At 48.3% G+C, this 18,659-nt stretch overlaps 1 protein-coding gene across 1 annotated transcript in view; it reads right to left on the bottom strand.

Moving 5' to 3' along the window:
• Positions 1-3,363: 3,363 nt before the first annotated feature.
• The window catches only part of LOC309568706 (UPF0688 protein C1orf174 homolog), a 41,657-nt gene continuing 26,361 nt past the window's right edge, over positions 3,364-18,659 (bottom strand). Inside the window, exons 3-5 of the mRNA XM_082274450.1 lie at positions 15,704-16,057; positions 10,106-10,231; positions 3,364-3,680 (exon numbers count right to left, since the gene is read on the bottom strand). Coding sequence (XP_082130576.1) covers positions 10,106-10,231; positions 15,704-16,057 — 480 coding nt within the window. The 3' untranslated portion in view covers positions 3,364-3,680. The remainder of the gene's footprint in view (positions 3,681-10,105; positions 10,232-15,703; positions 16,058-18,659) is intronic.

Raw genomic sequence — 18,659 nt, 5'->3', positions numbered from 1 at the left:
TTGCAGCTGGTGTTCTGAGCCTCCCAGACCGCTCCTTAGCACTGCTACTACTATGTAGTGCTGGGGCAGCTCGGGGGTTTCTTAAACAAGTTCAAATTGCAAAAAACGCACTGAAAGAAAAAGGGAAAATAGAAAGGAGAGTTCCTAGCTGGGTCACAAGAGCGCACACCCCAACATATACCTAACCAAGGGCCATTGCTTCTTTTACCATTCCAGAAGGGGAAGGGGGGCACCTGGCCTAAAAGGGTATAACCAGAAGGGCTACCATAGGGCACTCACCATTCCAACTGCAAGACTCTCCAGGGGGTCCAATCTTCACTCATCACAGCTGGCTTTGCCCAGAGGGCCTTCAGGGACCACAGCTGAAGATCACTGACCCACATCTTTATAGCACCCTGCTGGTTTACCAGGCAATATACCATGACACAGGGTTCTGTAACCTAGCATCAAGTGCCAACCGGCAACCTTACAGCCTGTCCTGGCATTTTTCTTGTGGGCTCCAGGTACCCCAATCCTCTGATCCTCCCCGGCTGGAGACCTTGAGAACCTGGATGAATTCATGCAGAGCTCTGCACAGTGGTGACCATCACCTTCAGACACTGGCAAGAAACTGAAGTCCTTCCTAGTGGGGGGTCAGACAACCTGGGAAATACAGCTGTCCCTGCTAGGTGGGGGGGATCCAACTGATCATACACACTGCAGTCCACAGGTCCCCGGTGTTTTTCAGGAGGTCTTGAAGCCCCCATAAATTGGGAGGTGACATTAGCAGCACCTCTCCTGATCACACCTCTTAATTCTGGGGGCTTAGACCTTTCTAGAAGCTGCAGATCACACACGGATTCCTGTGAACAGATCTAGTCTCATCCATACACCCCAGCACAAAAATCTTCATCCAGATTATAAAGAATACAAAAAGCAGACACAGCCAACAGCGTTTTTATTAGTAAATCTTGGCCGGAGTTCTCGTTTAACATTACTTTGGCATGGTGCTCCAATAAGAGACAAATCCTTCCTGAATCTCTCCAGGTCAGAGGTCACCTCGTCTGATTTCCAGCCCTCAGTGCACTGACTTCCACTGGAGAGCCAGGCCAGGTATGTACCTAAAGGCTAACACTCCATTTTCCTTGATTTAAAGGATTAGAACCCCTGGCAGCTAAGTGCCACCAGAAAGACTCCATCTCCATCTGTTCTAGGGAACTTCCCAACTTTACAGACCTCACCAGGACAGGAATAGAGGGGAAATCTGTCAGGAGGGGATTTTCTCTCACTTCCTGTTGTGTCTCCAGGCAAGGAACTAGAAGAAAATCTCCACAATGGAACACCAGCAGAAGAATTAAAAACCTAACAGGGATTTTAAATTGACTCTATAATAGATGTGGGCTGTCACTGACAGTCTCTTTGTGAAAATGCTCGCTGCCTGGCTGGCTTAACGTGGAGTTAAACCCATCGATTTATGGGTTTCCCAAAACAGTTACATTCAAGGCATGCTCTGTGAGTGATACCTGCCATGGTTGCTTGTGCTCTCAACTGAATTGTCAAGACACCTAAACGGTGTCATAACTGATCACATGTGCAACACCATGGCAACTGCAGATCAAACGGAGGCTAAGATGGCGGCTTCCTTGGAATGACCAGATGGGAGGGTTTAGTTCCCCCTTTAAGTACTCTGAATTGCAGTTCCAGGTCAAGCATGCTTCAGATGCGGGTCAGACATTATATTTATAGCTTGATCCAGGTCAGCCGCTCAGAGAACAAACGAGCCAAGTCAGCTACATAACAGCCAGGCAACGAGCATTCCTAAATGCAGGGTTTACCAATGGCAGCTCCAAGATCCTCTCGTGACCGAGTCCCGTTCACCAGCCGAAACTCCACCCAAACACAACAAAAATATGTTTGGGCTTTAAACTTTAAAATCTACAACAGACCAATTGAAGGAGAACTTTACTGATAGACCTCACTGCTGACCACCTGAAATCTCCATCAGCCAGTCAGACTTATCCGGTGTGTTGTGGGTGTAGCTTGGCCCCTCGGGGGGAGGGGGGCTGGCAGCTTGACAACTGGGTGTGTGTGGTGGCTGCACCGCGGGGGGGGGGGGGGGGGGGGTGTGGTGTCTGCAGTCTGTCACCTCGGGGGGGGGGGGGGGGGGGTGGTGGCTGCAGTCTGTCACCTCGGGGGGTGTGTGGTGGCTGATGCCTGTCACCTTGGGGGAGGGGGGTTGGTAGCTTGTCACCTCAGGGTTAGGAGGCATCTTATCTCTTGTGGTGGTTGCAGCCTGCCTCCTCGGGGGGGGGGGGGGGGGGGTTAGGAGCCTGCAGTGCACCAGTGCTGTTCGATCCTTTCCCTGGCCTGGCTCTCCTCCCTCCCATTCGTGACCGGGAAGGGAGTAGTGGTGCTAGAAGGGGAGTGGGAACTCTCTGGTGGTTGGATGAAGTTTATCACCTGCGGGGTGTCTGGTGGTTGCAGCCTTGAACCGTGGGGGCAGGGTTGTAGCCTGTCACTGCTGGGGGGTGGGTGCGATGGGGGAAGGGGTTGTGGTAGCTTGCATTCACAGGGGGAAGATGCAGCTTATCATCTGGGAAGGGGGGTAATGGTGGTTGCAGCTTGCCTCCCCAGGGGTGTGCAGCCTGGGTCTCACCAGTGCTATTAGATCTTGTCCCCGGCCTGGCTTTCCTCCCTCCTCCTTCTTTGTGACCGGAAAGGGAGTAGTGGTGCTAGAAGGGGAGTGGGAGCCCTCTGGTGGTAGGAGGGTGGCTGTGCAGGTTGTACCAAGTGGCTCCCAGCAGGCCACAGACCAGCACTGGTCCACAGCCTGGGGACCCCTGCTCTAGATAACCGGTATCAAACTGCGGCCCTCCAGCTGTTGTCAAAGGACCCATGAGACATTGCAAGGCTGACAGCTACAAACATGACTCACAAAGGCTGAGGCACGATGGGACTTGTAGTTCTGCAACAGCTGGAGGGCCGCAGTTTGACAGCCCCTGCTCTAGATTTTACACAGAGTCCAGACATCGCTTGCTGCTCACTTATCCTGGACTGGCTATAACTGTCCATATGACACGTTTTACCCGTCATCAGATAAGGGGTCCGACCACACGCAGCCCTCCGCTTAGCTGTGGAAGTCAATGAGTGCCAGGCTGGAGATCATAGAAATGGTTTCCAATCTTCCCTGGAGAACCTCAAAAACACAAAACTCAAAGCTTTATCCAGTACTGGACGGTTACAAACGATATTTACAACATCAACCCCCCCCCCCCCCCCCCCGGTCCGGTCAGCCCTCTCTGGCGGCAGGCGGAAATTCGGGGCCAACTTTCAATTACATTTAACAAGATGATTTTTCCCCAACAATCTCTATGAACAATATATAAAACAATTTAATATAAATTACATGTCACTGTGTCTGGGCTCCTCCTCCAGGCCTGACATCAGCAACAGATGGCACGATGCCCACAGATGGGAATGTCCCAAGGTTAAGGTTACGTTGGTGGTGGCAGCGTTATAGTGCAGATCCAGGATTCCCAAAACTAAACAATGAAACTTCTGGAAAACCATCCAGTGCAACGGGGGGTCTCCATGGAATATATAAAAGCACTTTGGTTTGGACCAATGATAGAGGTCGTATCAGAAGGCAAAGGCAGAAGGTCCACCCAATGTTCTCCTCCGGGAAGGCACAAACCTAAATCCTAAGGAGAAAAAGAAAACACACCTCAGTATTGATTGCTAACTTGTCAATAGAATCAACAGTCCATTTAAAGAAATATTAAAGGCTTGCTTTAAAAAAAAAAAAAAAACACATACTTGCCTGCTCTGTGTATTTGTTTTGCACAGAGCAGCCCCGATCCTCAGGCAGCTGTTTGCCGTGGGGGGGACGCCAGAGAAGGCAGCTGTTTGCCGTGGGGGGGGACGCCAGAGAAGGCAGCTGTTTGCCGTGGGGGGGACGCCAGAGAAGGCAGTTGTTTGCCGTGGGGGGGACGCCAGAGAAGGCAGCTGTTTGCCGTGGGGGGGACGCCAGAGAAGGCAGCTGTTTGCCGTGGGGGGGACGCCAGAGAAGGCAGCTGTTTGCCGTGGGGGGGACGCCAGAGAAGGCAGCTGTTTGCCGTGGGGGGACGCCAGAGAAGGCAGCTGTTTGCCGTGGGGGGACGCCAGAGAAGGCAGCTGTTTGCCGTGGGGGGACGCCAGAGAAGGCAGCTGTTTGCCGTGGGGGGACGCCAGAGAAGGCAGCTGTTTGCCGTGGGGGGGGACGCCAGAGAAGGCAGCTTGCCGTGGGGGGGGACGCCAGAGAAGGCAGCTTGCCGTGGGGGGGGACGCCAGAGAAGGCAGTTGTTTGCCGTGGGGGGACGCCAGAGAAGGCAGTTGTTTGCCGTGGGGGAACGCCAGAGAAGGCAGCTGTTTGCCGTGGGGGAACGCCAGAGAAGGCAGCTGTTTGCCGTGGGGGGGGACGCCAGAGAAGGCAGCTTGCCGTGGGGGGACGCCAGAGAAGGCAGTTGTTTGCCGTGGGGGGACGCCAGAGAAGGCAGTTGTTTGCCGTGGGGGGACGCCAGAGAAGGCAGTTGTTTGCCGTGGGGGGACGCCAGAGAAGGCAGTTGTTTGCCGTGGGGGGACGCCAGAGAAGGCAGTTGTTTGCCGTGGGGGGACGCCAGAGAAGGCAGTTGTTTGCCGTGGGGGGACGCCAGAGAAGGCAGTTGTTTGCCGTGGGGGGACGCCAGAGAAGGCAGTTGTTTGCCGTGGGGGGACGCCAGAGAAGGCAGCTGTTTGCCGTGGGGGGACGCCAGAGAAGGCAGCTGTTTGCCGTGGGGGGACGCCAGAGAAGGCAGCTGTTTGCCGTGGGGGGGACGCCAGAGAAGGCAGCTGTTTGCCGTGGGGGGGACGCCAGAGAAGGCAGCTGTTTGCCGTGGGGGGGACGCCAGAGAAGGCAGCTGTTTGCCGTGGGGGGGACGCCAGAGAAGGCAGCTGTTTGCCGTGGGGGGGACGCCAGAGAAGGCAGCTGTTTGCCGTGGGGGGGACGCCAGAGAAGGCAGCTGTTTGCCGTGGGGGGACGCCAGAGAAGGCAGCTGTTTGCCGTGGGGGGACGCCAGAGAAGGCAGCTGTTTGCCGTGGGGGGACGCCAGAGAAGGCAGCTGTTTGCCGTGGGGGGACGCCAGAGAAGGCAGCTGTTTGCCGTGGGGGGACGCCAGAGAAGGCAGCTGTTTGCCGTGGGGGGACGCCAGAGAAGGCAGCTGTTTGCCGTGGGGGGACGCCAGAGAAGGCAGCTGTTTGCCGTGGGGGGACGCCAGAGAAGGCAGCTGTTTGCCGTGGGGGGACGCCAGAGAAGGCAGCTGTTTGCCGTGGGGGGACGCCAGAGAAGGCAGCTGTTTGCCGTGGGGGGACGCCAGAGAAGGCAGCTTGCCGTGGGGGGGGGGACGCCAGAGAAGGCAGCTGTTTGCCATGGGGGGACGCCAGAGAAGGCAGCTTGCCGTGGGGGGGGGACGCCAGAGAAGGCAGCTTGGCCCCAAGCCACTACTAAGCATGTCAATTCACACACAGAGCCGCGGCTCCGCCCATCCCCTTTCTCTTCTCATTGGCTTATTGGCTGTGATTGACAGCTCCCGCTGCTACTTCAGTCAATGAGGAGTGAATCCTCGGACAGCCGAGGCAGGGATGCACATCACTGGATTAAGATGGGGCTCAGGTAAGTACTGCACAGAGAAAGTTTTTTACGTTCATGCATAGAATGACGGTAAATACCTTGATTTCTGTACAAACGCTTTAAATACTCATTGGGGCATTTCTAATTTTTAATTTTTTTTGCACATGTTAAAATCTGCATTATTTGCTGGAAAATACTTCAAACTCCCCCCCAAAAAAAAGAAAAAGTATATATTTTCTGTAAGCAGAGATCCTGGAGAACAAAATGGTGGTAGTTGCAATTTTTTAAGGTGCATTATATTTTCACAGCTGATTGTGCAACTCTGATGTCCAAAGTTGCATGACAAGTTGCCTTAGGCCCCTTTCACACTTGTGCAACTTGGGACTGCAAAGTCACATGAAAAGTCATACTCCAGGATTATCCAATGAGCTCCTTACATATCTGTGCGACTTCAAAGTTGTCCCTGCACTACTTTGGTCCGACTGATGCGTTTTGAGGTCCATAGACCTCCAGATTACACAGACATTGCTTCAAGTCCTGTCAAAGTCGCGTCAAAATCACATGACTTTTAGGCTGCACAAGTGTGAAAGGGGCCTTAAAGTCACACAGAGATGAATGGCACTCATTGGAAATCAGGGGGTAGGACTTGTCATGTGACTTTGCAGTCCTAAGTCACAGGACAATTCAAGAAAAAGTTTTCCCCTATTGGTGGGACTTTTTAGGCACTCACATGTACACAAAATTTTTTATAAAAAATTTAAGTTTTATTGAAAAATTACAATTTCATAGATATGCATAAAAACCACATCGTTATGTGGTTACGATACATAGATGATGTCTTCATGATCTGGCAGGGACCACCTGAACTTCTCACCCATTGCATAGTCAGGATGAACAGGAATGATTTTAATTTAACATTCACAGTAAGTTCCAGCAGGGATGTGATTACATTTCTGGACGTGGAGGTCAGGAGGGGGGAGGATGGTGTTCTCCGCAGTGGCCTTTTTCGGAAGCCCACTGCTGGAAACACCATCCTCCATGCATCCAGTTTTCACCCCCAGTCTCTTGTACACTCTATACCATATGGTGAATATTTAAGAGCTAGACGTAATTGTACAGACTTGGACAGTTTCCGCAAAGCAGCGGATGATTTGAGGACCAGACTCCTTGCGAGAGGATACACGAAAACAATTTTAAAAAAAGCCTATAAAAAAGCTGTTTCCAGCGACAGAGGCAAATTATTATCTCCTAAAGAAAATAAACAGGAAGATTCAGTCCTTAGAATAATAACAACATACTCAGAACAATATCCAACTATCAAAAAAATAGTATCAAAATACTGGCACGTGCTGGCCATGGATCCTACACTTGGCAGACACGTCCCAGAATACCCACACTTTACTTATAGGAAGGTACCGGCGCTAAAGGATAAACTAGTCCAGAGCGAATTTAAAGATGAAAAGAGACAAGATCCTTGTAAATACAGGGGGACCTATATGTGCGGTAGTTGCAGATATTGCAAATATATGCTGACTTCAAAAAATCCAATCTTGCCGAATGGCCAAACATTCAGGCCCAAGCACTTTGCCAACTGCCGCACTCACGGAGTGGTATATTTACTACTCTGTGAGTGCGGCTGCTTTTATGTCGGCAAGACAAAATTAGAATTTTTTAAACGTGCCAATAGACACATTAGAAGCATTGAGACATGCGACCCAGACTTGCCTCTTGGGCGGCATGCAGGACTTGTTCACCAAAGAAAATGTCCAAAAATCAGATTTCTTATCCTAGATAGAATCCACCCTAGCTCCAGAGGGGGAGACTGGAACAAGGTTCTCTTGCAAATGGAGCTACGGTGGATATATCTTCTCAGGGCCACTGAACCCCCAGGATTAAATGAAATGATATCCTTTAAACCTTTCTTAGAAGGTTTTACTTCAGGAGGAATGGAAGGATAGAATTCTTTTCAATTTTTCCTCCTTTAAATGATCCCATTCTTTTCCAATTAAAAAACAATTTGCCTTTACAGATTGTCAACAGTAGAGGTCTGCAACAATTAATATTCAAGACCACAAACATATATATATATATATATATATATATATATATATATATATATATATATGATACATGCAGGCAGGCTCTGATTCCTTTATTCCTTTTTCTTTTCTTTTCTTTTTTCCTTTTCTTTTCTTTGTTCCCAATCTCCCAGCAGATGCCTATATGCCTCCCTGAACCACCTCTAGGCTATAGGAAATGCCTTTCTTCCTCTGGCAAGCAAATTGATATTAAAGGTTAAATGATCTCGCAATGAGCCACAAGGGGGCGTTCACTTAGAAAATCCTTTCTGGATTTTATCCCCATACATTTTTCCTTTCTGCTCCATTCCTCTTTACTGGTTGAATATTTGTCAAGAAAATAGAGAAAGAACCTTATAATTTATATACACCTCATTTAAATTTCTATTTGCTCACAGCCAGACGAAACAATGACTAAATGCATGGCTACCCAGCTCGCTCCAGGTAAATAGCCCGGCACAGTAAGCGGCCGCCACCTAGTGGCGAGCCGCAACATGAGTCCTCGGCTCTGCACTAATCTCGCGAATTGCGAGACGTCCAGACGATGACTCACACTATGCCCCGCCTGCGTTCCACGCGAGCGGGTCATGTGACGTGCCGGTGGTGCGCAGGAGCCGACCGCACTTCCGCCATGCCCGATAGCCGAGCAGTGGACGAGGAGAGCGCCCGCCCCCCCCACACCAGGGACCCCACCAGGCAATCAACGGAAGGGAAACGCAAATCAATCCAGCTAAGTAAACACAGCTGTGAAGTCAATCTGACTTCACATTTAAACCCCCGAATCATAGCAGTGAGCCAATTGCTCGCTTGCTGTGAACACCGAGGGTTGTTTGTCTGGCATGATCCAGGCCGTTTACCATCTGAACAAGGTAACTGATAGGCTCTGTTCACATCTAGGCGTTTTGGGGCGTTTTTGGGGCGTTTTTCTGCTCTAGGATCAGCTCTCAAAACGCCCAACAAGACAAATCCTATTCATTTCAATGGCCCCTGTTCACATCTGAGCGTTTTGACGCTGTATACAAAACGCCCAACGCTCAAAAAAGTACATGAGCTTCTTTTTGGGCAGATTACAGGCGTTTTCCATTGATCTCTATTCAATCTAAAAACGCCTGCACAAAAATCGCGGTAAAAATCGCGGTAAAAAACGCCGCAAAAATCGCGGTAAAAAACGCGCGAAAAACGCTACGCTCAGGTGTGAATGTAGCCATATACTCCATTTTTATATTTGAAAAACCCCCCTTTTTTTTACCTTCTATCCTTGTGTTTTGGAGGTGATTATCTTATACTATTGGCTATGAAGTTACTTATTCCTTACAACCTCATATCTCCTCCTTCCAGCTGATCAGCCACTAATTTGGGATCCAGCTATCCTTACCTGGTGCTTCCTGAGAGCCACCCGCGAGAGAATGGCATAATTTTTTCCTCCACAACATATGTGTATGAGGTCTGAGTACCCCATTGTTTTGTTGTGATTCAGCCAGAGTGCAGGTTCGGAGGAGCATAAACAGCATCTGATTTTAATACATCCCGGCAGGTATATAGTGCCATTCATCACTGCATAGAATGTAAGTTACAACTCTTCTTTATCTTGAGGAAATGTCTTGTTCTACTAATTATTGTAATCTACATATGACTGCATTATTGTTATATTTGACTGATGTCTACCTAATTAATTATCTACAGACCACCACCCAGGGTCTCGTCTCCCCCCTGAAGAAGGAGTAATTGTGTAGCTCCGAAACTAGTCGGGTTTTGAGCCTTCACCCTGTACTTGTGTGGTCACTTCCTAAATGCACATGTGATGTATCTTACTTTACTTGCTTTTTATGCATATCTATGAAATTGTAATTTTTCAATAAAACTTATATTTTTTTATAAAAAATTTTGTGTACATGTGAGTGCCTAAAAAGTCCCACCAATAGGGGAAAACTTTTTCTTGAATTGTTATAGGGATGTGGCACCACCAATAGCACCCAACACAGGTACCTCTTTTTTGATAAGTCACAGGACACGTTGCACAAGGGGGGCCTTAAAGTTGCAGTGACTTCAAAGGTGTTCCTGCACCACTTTTGTCCGACTTTCATGCAACTTAAGGGCCATAGACTTCAATGTAACCCTCAAAAGTCGCTTGAGGCCCCTTTCACACTTGTGCGACTTGTCCTGCGACTTGGGACTGCAAAGTCACATGACAAGTCATACCCCACGATTTCCAATGAGTACCGTCCATATTTGTGCGACTTCAAAGTAGTCCCTGTACTACTTTGGTCCAGCTTTGATGCGTTTTGGAGGTCCAGAGACCTCCAGATTAAACCGGCATTGCTTTAAGTCCAGTTAAAGTCGTGTCAAAATCGTGCGACTTTCAGGTCGCAGAATTGGAAACGGCCTTAATGTGATGACTTCTTACCTAAAGAGCATCTTCATTATTCAGGTCCTCTTCTTCATCCTCGTCATCTTCTTTAGCTCTGAAGTGGAGGTTCCGTAGTTCTCTGCGACTCATGGAAGCGCAGGAAGTGGCCACTGGTGGGAAGTCCTAAACAGGAAAACAAAGCCAATGAGAGGTCTTCATACAAACAATACTCCAAATAAATCACAAATCCAGGGACACGCCTCATCCTTTACCTCCAAATCCCTCCCCTCCCAGACACTGCAGCTCAGTGGGGGGAGTGTCAGTGCTGTGATTCTAGGAAGCAGGGGGCGGGACTGGGTGTGGCCAGGCGATAATTAACACACTACAGGCTTGTGAATCAAAAGTACCAAAATGACCACACACAGCATAAGGGATCATAGCAGGGACTACTACCCTCATCATGGCCGGTCTAGGAAGGGTAGGAGTCATTGCTACAACCCCTTATGTGGCGTGCTTATTTTAGCTTTAGCTATTGAGCTCTATAAACAGGGTTTTTTTTTTAAACAGAGATCCTGAAGGCAAACAGCTTTTGCTGTGCATAGTTTAGAAAACCTTTAACCACTTCCTGACTATAGGACGTCCTTGGATTGAAGTGGTTATACTGGGATGATGGGTGCAGCTACAAGCGTCACCCCAATATTTTTTCTTTTCTGCCAGCGACTTCTTTTTCTTTGGTAAAAACCATCCTAGCAGTTCATTAGACGCTGGATTGCTTTTACAGGAAGTGGGAAGGAAAACCCGTATACATATGCAGGTGCAACCTACGTATGCGTTTGCTTCCGCATGCAAACACGAGGGGACGGGTGCTTTAAAAAATTTTTTTTTAATCATTTAATTATTTTTTTTTTTTTTTACACTGTCCCTTTAATTTCTTTTTTTTTTTTTAAATCACTTTTATTCCTATTACAAGAAATGTAAACATTCCCTTGTATTAGGAATAAGGCATGACAGGGCCTCTTTAGGGAGAGATCTGCGCTCAATAAGACCAAAAATCTCTCTACCCTTGAAAGCATGAGATAAAAACAAAAACAGAAAAAAAAAAAAAACTGCCAGTGTTTACATCTGGCAGAGCCGGAAGTGATTTAATGGTATTGCTTCTGCCCCCCCCCCCCCCCGGGTCATGGAGATGGCCAGGGACATATCCAGTCCACGGCCAGCTCTATGGTAATCCGCCGCCGGATCAGTAATCCAGCTTCTCTATCGCACGGGAGAGCCCAGAAAGGCACCAGAGGGCGGCCGGGGGGGGGGGGGGGGGGGGGGGAGTATGGGGTCCCCTCTCACTGCCTGTAAAAGCAATCCAGCGGCTGAGTGGCTGCTAGGATGGCTTTTACATTAGAGGGAATCGCCGGCTGAAAAAAAAGATATCTGAATGATGCCTTCAGCTGCACCCATCATCCTGATCTCTCCACTTCATCCTAGGACAGGACAGGACAGGACAGGACAGGACAGGACAGGACAGGACAGGACAGGACAGGACAGGACAGGACAGGACAGGACAGGACAGGACAGGACAGGACAGGACCTCCTACGGACGGGAAGTGCTTCAAAGTGATTGTAAAGTCTCAGGGTTTTTCTTTGCATTCTATGCATGAAGGTGAAAAACCTTCTTTGCTGCAGCTTCCCCCAGAGCCCGAGCCCGATCCAGCGATGAGCATGATGAGCCCACCCACTGTCGCTTTTCTCATTGGGCAGATTGAGCCATTGGCTTCTGCTGCTGTCAATCAAATCCAGTGACACAGGAGCAGAGCCAAGTCCCGCTGTCTGTGTCAATGGAAGCAGCAGGACTCGGGAGCGCGCTCACACAGGTGTCCCTATGGAAAGCAGCTTGCCGTGGTGGCATCGGATGAAGGGGAGGAGCCAGGAGCGCCAGTGGTACACCCCAGAAGAGGAGGATTGGGGCTGTTCTGTGCAAAACCATTACACAGAGCAGGTATTAGGCCCCTTTCACACTTATGCGACCTAAAATTTGAGTGATTTTGCCTGGAATTGAAGCAATGCCTAGGTTTATAGACCTCAAAACGCATTAAAATCGCCCCAAAGTACTGCAGGGGCTACTTTGAAGTCGTTTGCGACTTGAAGTCGCACAGATATGAACGGTACTCATTGGAAATCATGGAGTACGACTTGTCCTGAGGCCCCTTTCACATTTGTGCAACTTATCATGCAACTTTGGACATCAGAGTCGCACAACATGTCATTCCCCAGGTTTTCCAATGATAACAATTTACCGTATTTATCGGTGTATAACACGCACTTTTTCCTCCTAAATATGGAGGAAAAGGCAGCTGTGCGTGTTATACACCGATATGAAAAAAAAAAAAGTCCATAAAGCAGCGGCGAGAGGTAGAAGGGGGCGGGTGGCGCCGAGGAGAAGGAAGGATGCGCTGTCATCGGAAGTCCCGCCTCCTATGCTGACTTCTATCATAGGCGCTGGGACTTCCGATGACAGCGTGTGCGTCCTTCCTTCTCCTCTGCGCCGCCCGCCCCCTTCTACCTCGGCGCTGCTTCCCGGACTTTTTTAAAAAGTGATCCTAATAGGGTCAATGGCGCTGGCGAGGCTGCAATTACTGTCACTGCGCTGGCGAGGCTGCAATTACTGGCACTGCGCTGGCGAGGCTGCAATTACTGTCACTGCGCTGGCGAGGCTGCAATTACCGCCACTGCGCTGGCGAGGCTGCAATTACCGCCACTGCGCTGGCGAGGCTGCAATTACCGGCACTGCGCTGGCGAGGCTGCAATTACCGGCACTGCGCTGGCGAGGCTGCAATTACCGGCACTGCGCTGGCGAGGCTGCAATTACCGGCACTGCGCTGGCGAGGCTGCAATTACGGGCACTGCGCTGGCGAGGCTGCAATTACGGGCACTGCGCTGGCAAAGCTGCAATTATGGGCACTGCGCTGATGAGGAGGATGCATTCGTGGGCATTGGTGAGACTGCATTTGATTTAAAAAAAATGTTCTGAGTTCAAAGCTGTTTATTTTCAATTTCAGCTTTTTTCCTGAAATTTCGCTCCTAAAATTTAGGCGCGTGTTATATGGCGGTGCGTGTTCTACGCCGATAAATACGGTATATATGCGCAACTTAAAGTTGCAGCAGCTTCAAAGTAGTTCATGAACAAATTTCGGTCCGACTTTCCTGCAACTTAAAGGCCACAGACTTCAATGGTAACCCTCAGAAGTCGCATGAAAGTTGTGCCTAAATGTTATAGAATGCAACTTGTGTGCAACAGTTGTCCATTAAAACTGGTCAAAGCCAAATGTCGTAGCCAAATGTCGTATCCAAAGTTGCATCAAGGTTGCACTCCAAAGTCAGCGCAACGATGGAGTCGTATCAGTGTGAAAGGGGCCTAACATCTTCAGAAAAAAAATTGTTTACTCACTAGATATGTTTAATGTGGCAACGTTTTTATTGTATCAAGTATAACATTTTTTTTTTCTTTTCTAATAAAAATAAGAAACCTTTACAACCCCTTTACAGTCAGTTCACATCAAATGCAGTCCAGTGCATTTTTTTTCTGCATCAAAAACGCATGAAAGTAGGTTATATGGTTTCCAGTGGCAAAGTTCATATCAGTGCTTACAGTTCCAGTAAAAAAAAAAAAAAGTTGAACATGCTGCATGTTTCCTGCACTGGACTGTACTGGGATGCTATAAAACGCATCAAAAACACACTGGAACTCACCTAAAAACACCAAAAACACACTGGAACACAGATGTCCTTATTTAAGATTAAGAAAAAAAAAAAAGGGGGGGGGGGTGCACTGGACAGCACCAAAAATGCAACGGAACTCAGATGTCCTTAAAGGTTAAGAAAAAAAAAAAAACAAAAGGGGGGGGGGGATGCTCTGGACTGCATCAAAAATGCAACGGAACTCAGATGTCCTTAAAGGTTAAGAAAAAAAAAAGGGGGGGGGATGCACACAGGACTCCGATGTCCTTATTTAAGGTTAAGAAAAAAAAAAAAAAAAAGGGGGGGGGGTGGATGCACTGGACTGCATCAAAAATGCAACGGAACACCGATGTCCTTATTTGAGGAGGAAAAAAAAAGGGGGGGGATGCACTGGACTGCATCAAAAATGCAACGGAACAACGATGTCCTTATTTAAGGTTAAAGCGGAGTTCCACCCTGGTTATACATTTTTTTACAAAAATCCCCCCGGGACAGTCAGGGCTAGTGCATTCCACAATGGCTAGCCTCTGATCTGTCCCGGGTTGCACTTACCTTTCAGGAGAAATACTTACCTTGAAATTGTCTTCTCCAGCGCTGCCATCTCAGGTGTGGGCAGCTTGAAGCCAGCGCGATCCTCTTCCGCGTCCTCTTCGGTCCTCTTCCTCCTTCTTCGGTCCCACGATGCACTGCACCGGCCCCGACGTCACTTCCGGGTCGCGCGCGTCATCCCTCCACAGCTTCTGGGCATGCCCAGAAGCTGTTTAGAAGTCGGGGCCGGTGCAGGCGCAATGATTCCTGGGAGCGATGACGTTCAGCTCCCAGGAATCATTGCAAAAGCCAGGAAGTGACGAATCGCCGTGGCCGCCGAGGGGAGGAAGAAGGAAGTAAGGTGAGTATATTTTCTCTAAAAGGTAAGTGAAAAAAAAAAAAAAATTGCGATTATCCATTTGTTTTTCAGGTGACCGGGAGCGAGAAGATGGAGGTAAGTATAAATTTCGGGTGGAACTCCGCTTTAAGAAAAAGAAAAAAAGAAGAACAAAGGGGGAAATGCACTGGACAGCACCAAAAATCCACTGGAACGCAACAAAATTGCGCATGCACAAAGGCATCTAGACTGCGTTTCTATGGTGTGAGCTGGTCCCTACAGTGTTTTTTTTTTTCCAAAAAAATTGCGTTAAAAAAAAACCCGCTGCACAAATACTGTGTGACGTAAAAAAAATTGCAACACCCACCATTTTATTCTCTAGGGCCTCTGCTTAAAAAAAAAAAAAATTATATGTAATGTTTTGGGGTTTTAAGTAATTTTTTTTTTATTAGCCAATATAGAAAACTATCAACTGTTGCATCATTTTGATGCTGGGCATTTCAGCTTTTCCTTTAGCTCTATTATTCATTTTTTTTTTTTTTGTTAATACTACTACTCAAAAATAATGAATGAATGTAAAATAAATACACAAATAAAAATAATCATGAATAATAAATACATTCAATAAATGAATACAAGATAATAGCAATTAACCCCTAACCCTTACAAAAATAAAATAATAATAAACTAAACACACTAACCCTAAATGGATTATTAGAATTTTTTCGGGTTTGGTTTATTACTAATATTTAGAATAGTTTATTATTTTTTTTAAGTTTAGGTGTTAACATGCATATATGTAATATTACATATTATTCATTTATTAATGATGATTTTTAGTTGTGTATTTAGTTTACATTTATTTATTCATATGTTACTGCTATTTTATTTTTTTAATTTTTTTCATTTGAGCAGAAAATTGTGCAAAAACGCGCAAATGCGCACAAAAATGCATGAATGGCGCATTTCTGTTAATTTCTATGGGAATAAAAACGTGCCATAAACGCTCAAATCTGCCCGATTCGAGCTACAAAAACCGCTCCAGAAGGGTTGGCAGTCACCTGCATGAGGTCGGCATTTTCGAAGAACCTCCCCAGCGGCATGGGCTGGTTGCTGTCCTCATCGATGAACGGGGTGATGTCCGCGCCAATTCCTTTCTTTTCCGGATTTGCCGGGTCTGAGACCACCAAACTGTCCCTGCTGTCATCTGACAACCGGCAATAGGAGGCGTAATCCTTCCCGTTGGACATTTGGCGGCTGGTGAGGCGGGCGCTGACTTTCACCTTCGGGCACCTCCTGCTCCTGGCACGGTTGCTGGCTGTAGGCCGACTCTTGGCTACTGCGGGTTTTTTGTCGGCTAGCCCCCGGTTCTGGTCACTTGTGCGGTTCTTGGAACGAGTCCCAATATTGTCCATCTAGAAGAGAACACAAAAATCCACTTCACAAAGGTAATGAAAGCGGACCGAACGCCAACATTCTAATCAACCTCTCCAATGGTCTATCGCTGGGGGCCTCCAATAGTCTATCGCTGGGGGCCTCCAATGGTCTATCGCTGGGGGCCTCCAATGGTCTATCGCTGGGGGCCTCCAATGGTCTATCGCTGGGGGCCTCCAATGGTCTATCGCTGGGGGCCTCCAATGGTCTATCGCTGGGGGCCTCCAATGGTCTATCGCTGGGGGCCTCCAATGGTCTATCGCTGGGGGCCTCCAATGGTCTATCGCTGGGGGCCTCCAATGGTCTATCGCTGGGGGCCTCCAATGGTCTATCGCTGGGGGCCTCCAATGGTCTATCGCTGGGGGCCTCCAATGGTCTATCGCTGGGGGCCTCCAATGGTCTATCGCTGGGGGCCTCCAATGGTCTATCGCTGGGGGCCTCCAATGGTCTATCGCTGGGGGCCTCCAATGGTCTATCGCTGGGGGCCTCCAATGGTCTATCACTGGGGGCCTCCAATGGTCTATCCCTGGGGGCCTCCAATGGTCTATCACTGGGGGCCTCCAATGGTCTATCACTGGGGGCCTCCAATGGTCTATCACTGGGGGCCTCCAATGGTCTATCACTGGGGGCCTCCAATGGTCTATCACTGGGGGCCTCCAATGGTCTATCACTGGGGGCCTCCAATGGTCTATCACTGGGGGCCTCCAATGGTCTATCACTGGGGGCCTCCAATGGTCTATCACTGGGGGTCTCCAATGGTCTATCACAGGGGGCCTCCAATGGTCTATCGCTGGGGGCCTCCAATGGTCTATCGCTGGGGGCCTCCAATGGTCTATCGCTGGGGGCCTTCAATGGTCTATCACATGGACTTCCAAACTATCCACACATAGGGCCAGTTTACTGTCAGACTATAGGGGGCAGAAAATGCCCCAATGTAAGTTGGAGAACATTAAATAGTGCCTGTGGTCAGAATGAGGAGGAACAGTGCCCCGTCATTGGGAGGAATAGTGCCCCATCATTGGTGTCAGTGGGAGGAATAGTGCCCCATCATTGGTGTCAGTGGGAGGAATAGTACCCCATCATTGGTGTCAGTGGGAGGAATAGTACCCCATCATTGGTGTCAGTGGGAGGAATAGTGTCCCATCATTGGTGTCAGTGGGAGGAATAGTGTCCCATCATTGGTGTCAGTGGGAGGAATAGTGCCCCATCATTGGTGTCAGTGGGAGGAATAGTGCCCCATCATTGGTGTCAGTGGGAGGAATAGTGTCCCATCATTGGTGTCAGTGGGAGGAATAGTGTCCCATCATTGGTGTCAGTGGGAGGAATAGTGTCCCATCATTGGTGTCAGTGGGAGAAATAGTGTCCCATCATTGGTGTCAGTGGGAGGAATAGTGTCCCAACATTGGTGTCAGTGGGAGGAATAGTGTCCCATCATTGGTGTCAGTGGGAGGAATAGTGTCCCATCATTGGTGTCAGTGGGAGGAATAGTGTCCCATCATTGGTGTCAGTGGGAGGAATAGTGTCCCATCATTGGTGTCAGTGGGAGGAATAGTGTCCCAACATTGGTGTCAGTGGGAGGAATAGTGTCCCATCATTGGTGTCAGTGGGAGGAATAGTACCCCATCATTGGTGTCAGTGGGAGGAATAGTGTCCCATCATTGGTGTCAGTGGGAGGAATAGTGTCCCATCATTGGTGTCAGTGGGAGGAATAGTGCCCCATCATTGGTGTCAGTGGGAGGAATAGTGTCCCATCATTGGTGTCAGTGGGAGGACTAGTGCCCCATCATTGGTGTCAGTGGGAGGACTAGTGCCCCATCATTGGTGTCAGTGGGAGGAATAGTGTCCCATCATTGGTGTCAGTGGGAGGAATAGTGCCCCATCATTGGTATCAGTTAAAGGAATGTGACTCATCACTATTGTGCTGTAGAGGAGTTGTATGTCCTAGGCAGTTTTAGGAAGTTAGGTTGTAGAAGAGTTAGGTGATCCCTTGGGGTAGCAGAGGGAAGTAAGAGGAATATGGAAACAGAGGCCAGTGCTAAGGCCGGATAAATCTCACATCATTCCTTACAACCACAAAGTAAAGAAATATCGGTAACCTCCGGGGCCGATTCCGATATATCGGGGAAAGTGCAGATCGGCCCTCCATATATATTGGCTTTGCCGATAATCAGTCGATCCCTAGTTGCCAATTTTCTTTTTTAATAAAGAGTTTTATAGCTGCACTTAGTTGGCTCCTCCGGTCGTCCTCTTTTATGCTTTGAGATCGGACCGGTCTCTTGGAGACAAAAAATGCGGACCCTACTGGGTGTGGAGTCGGTGTGGAGCTGCTTTACAGCCTCAATAAAAGGTTTTTATTCTTTAGTCTGTGTATTCAAACTCTGTATTAGAGCTCCAGGATTCTGGATAAAATGAGAATCACCATTTTTCGTTTGCCTAAAATAAAGATCACGATTCTCTGCGTAACATCTTTTAGATTATACAAAAAACTGGGCTAACTTTACTGTTTAGGTTTTTTTTTTTTTTTTTTTTTTTTTTAATTCATTAAAGTGTATTTTTCCCCAAAAAACTGCTAAAATATATATA

The sequence above is a fragment of the Pelophylax lessonae genome, assembly GCF_965119305.1.
Source record: "Pelophylax lessonae genome assembly, chromosome: 12".
Taxonomy (NCBI): Eukaryota; Metazoa; Chordata; class Amphibia; order Anura; family Ranidae; genus Pelophylax; species Pelophylax lessonae.
Note: the sequence above shows the minus strand (reverse complement) of the source record. Positions and strands in the feature narration are given on the sequence as shown.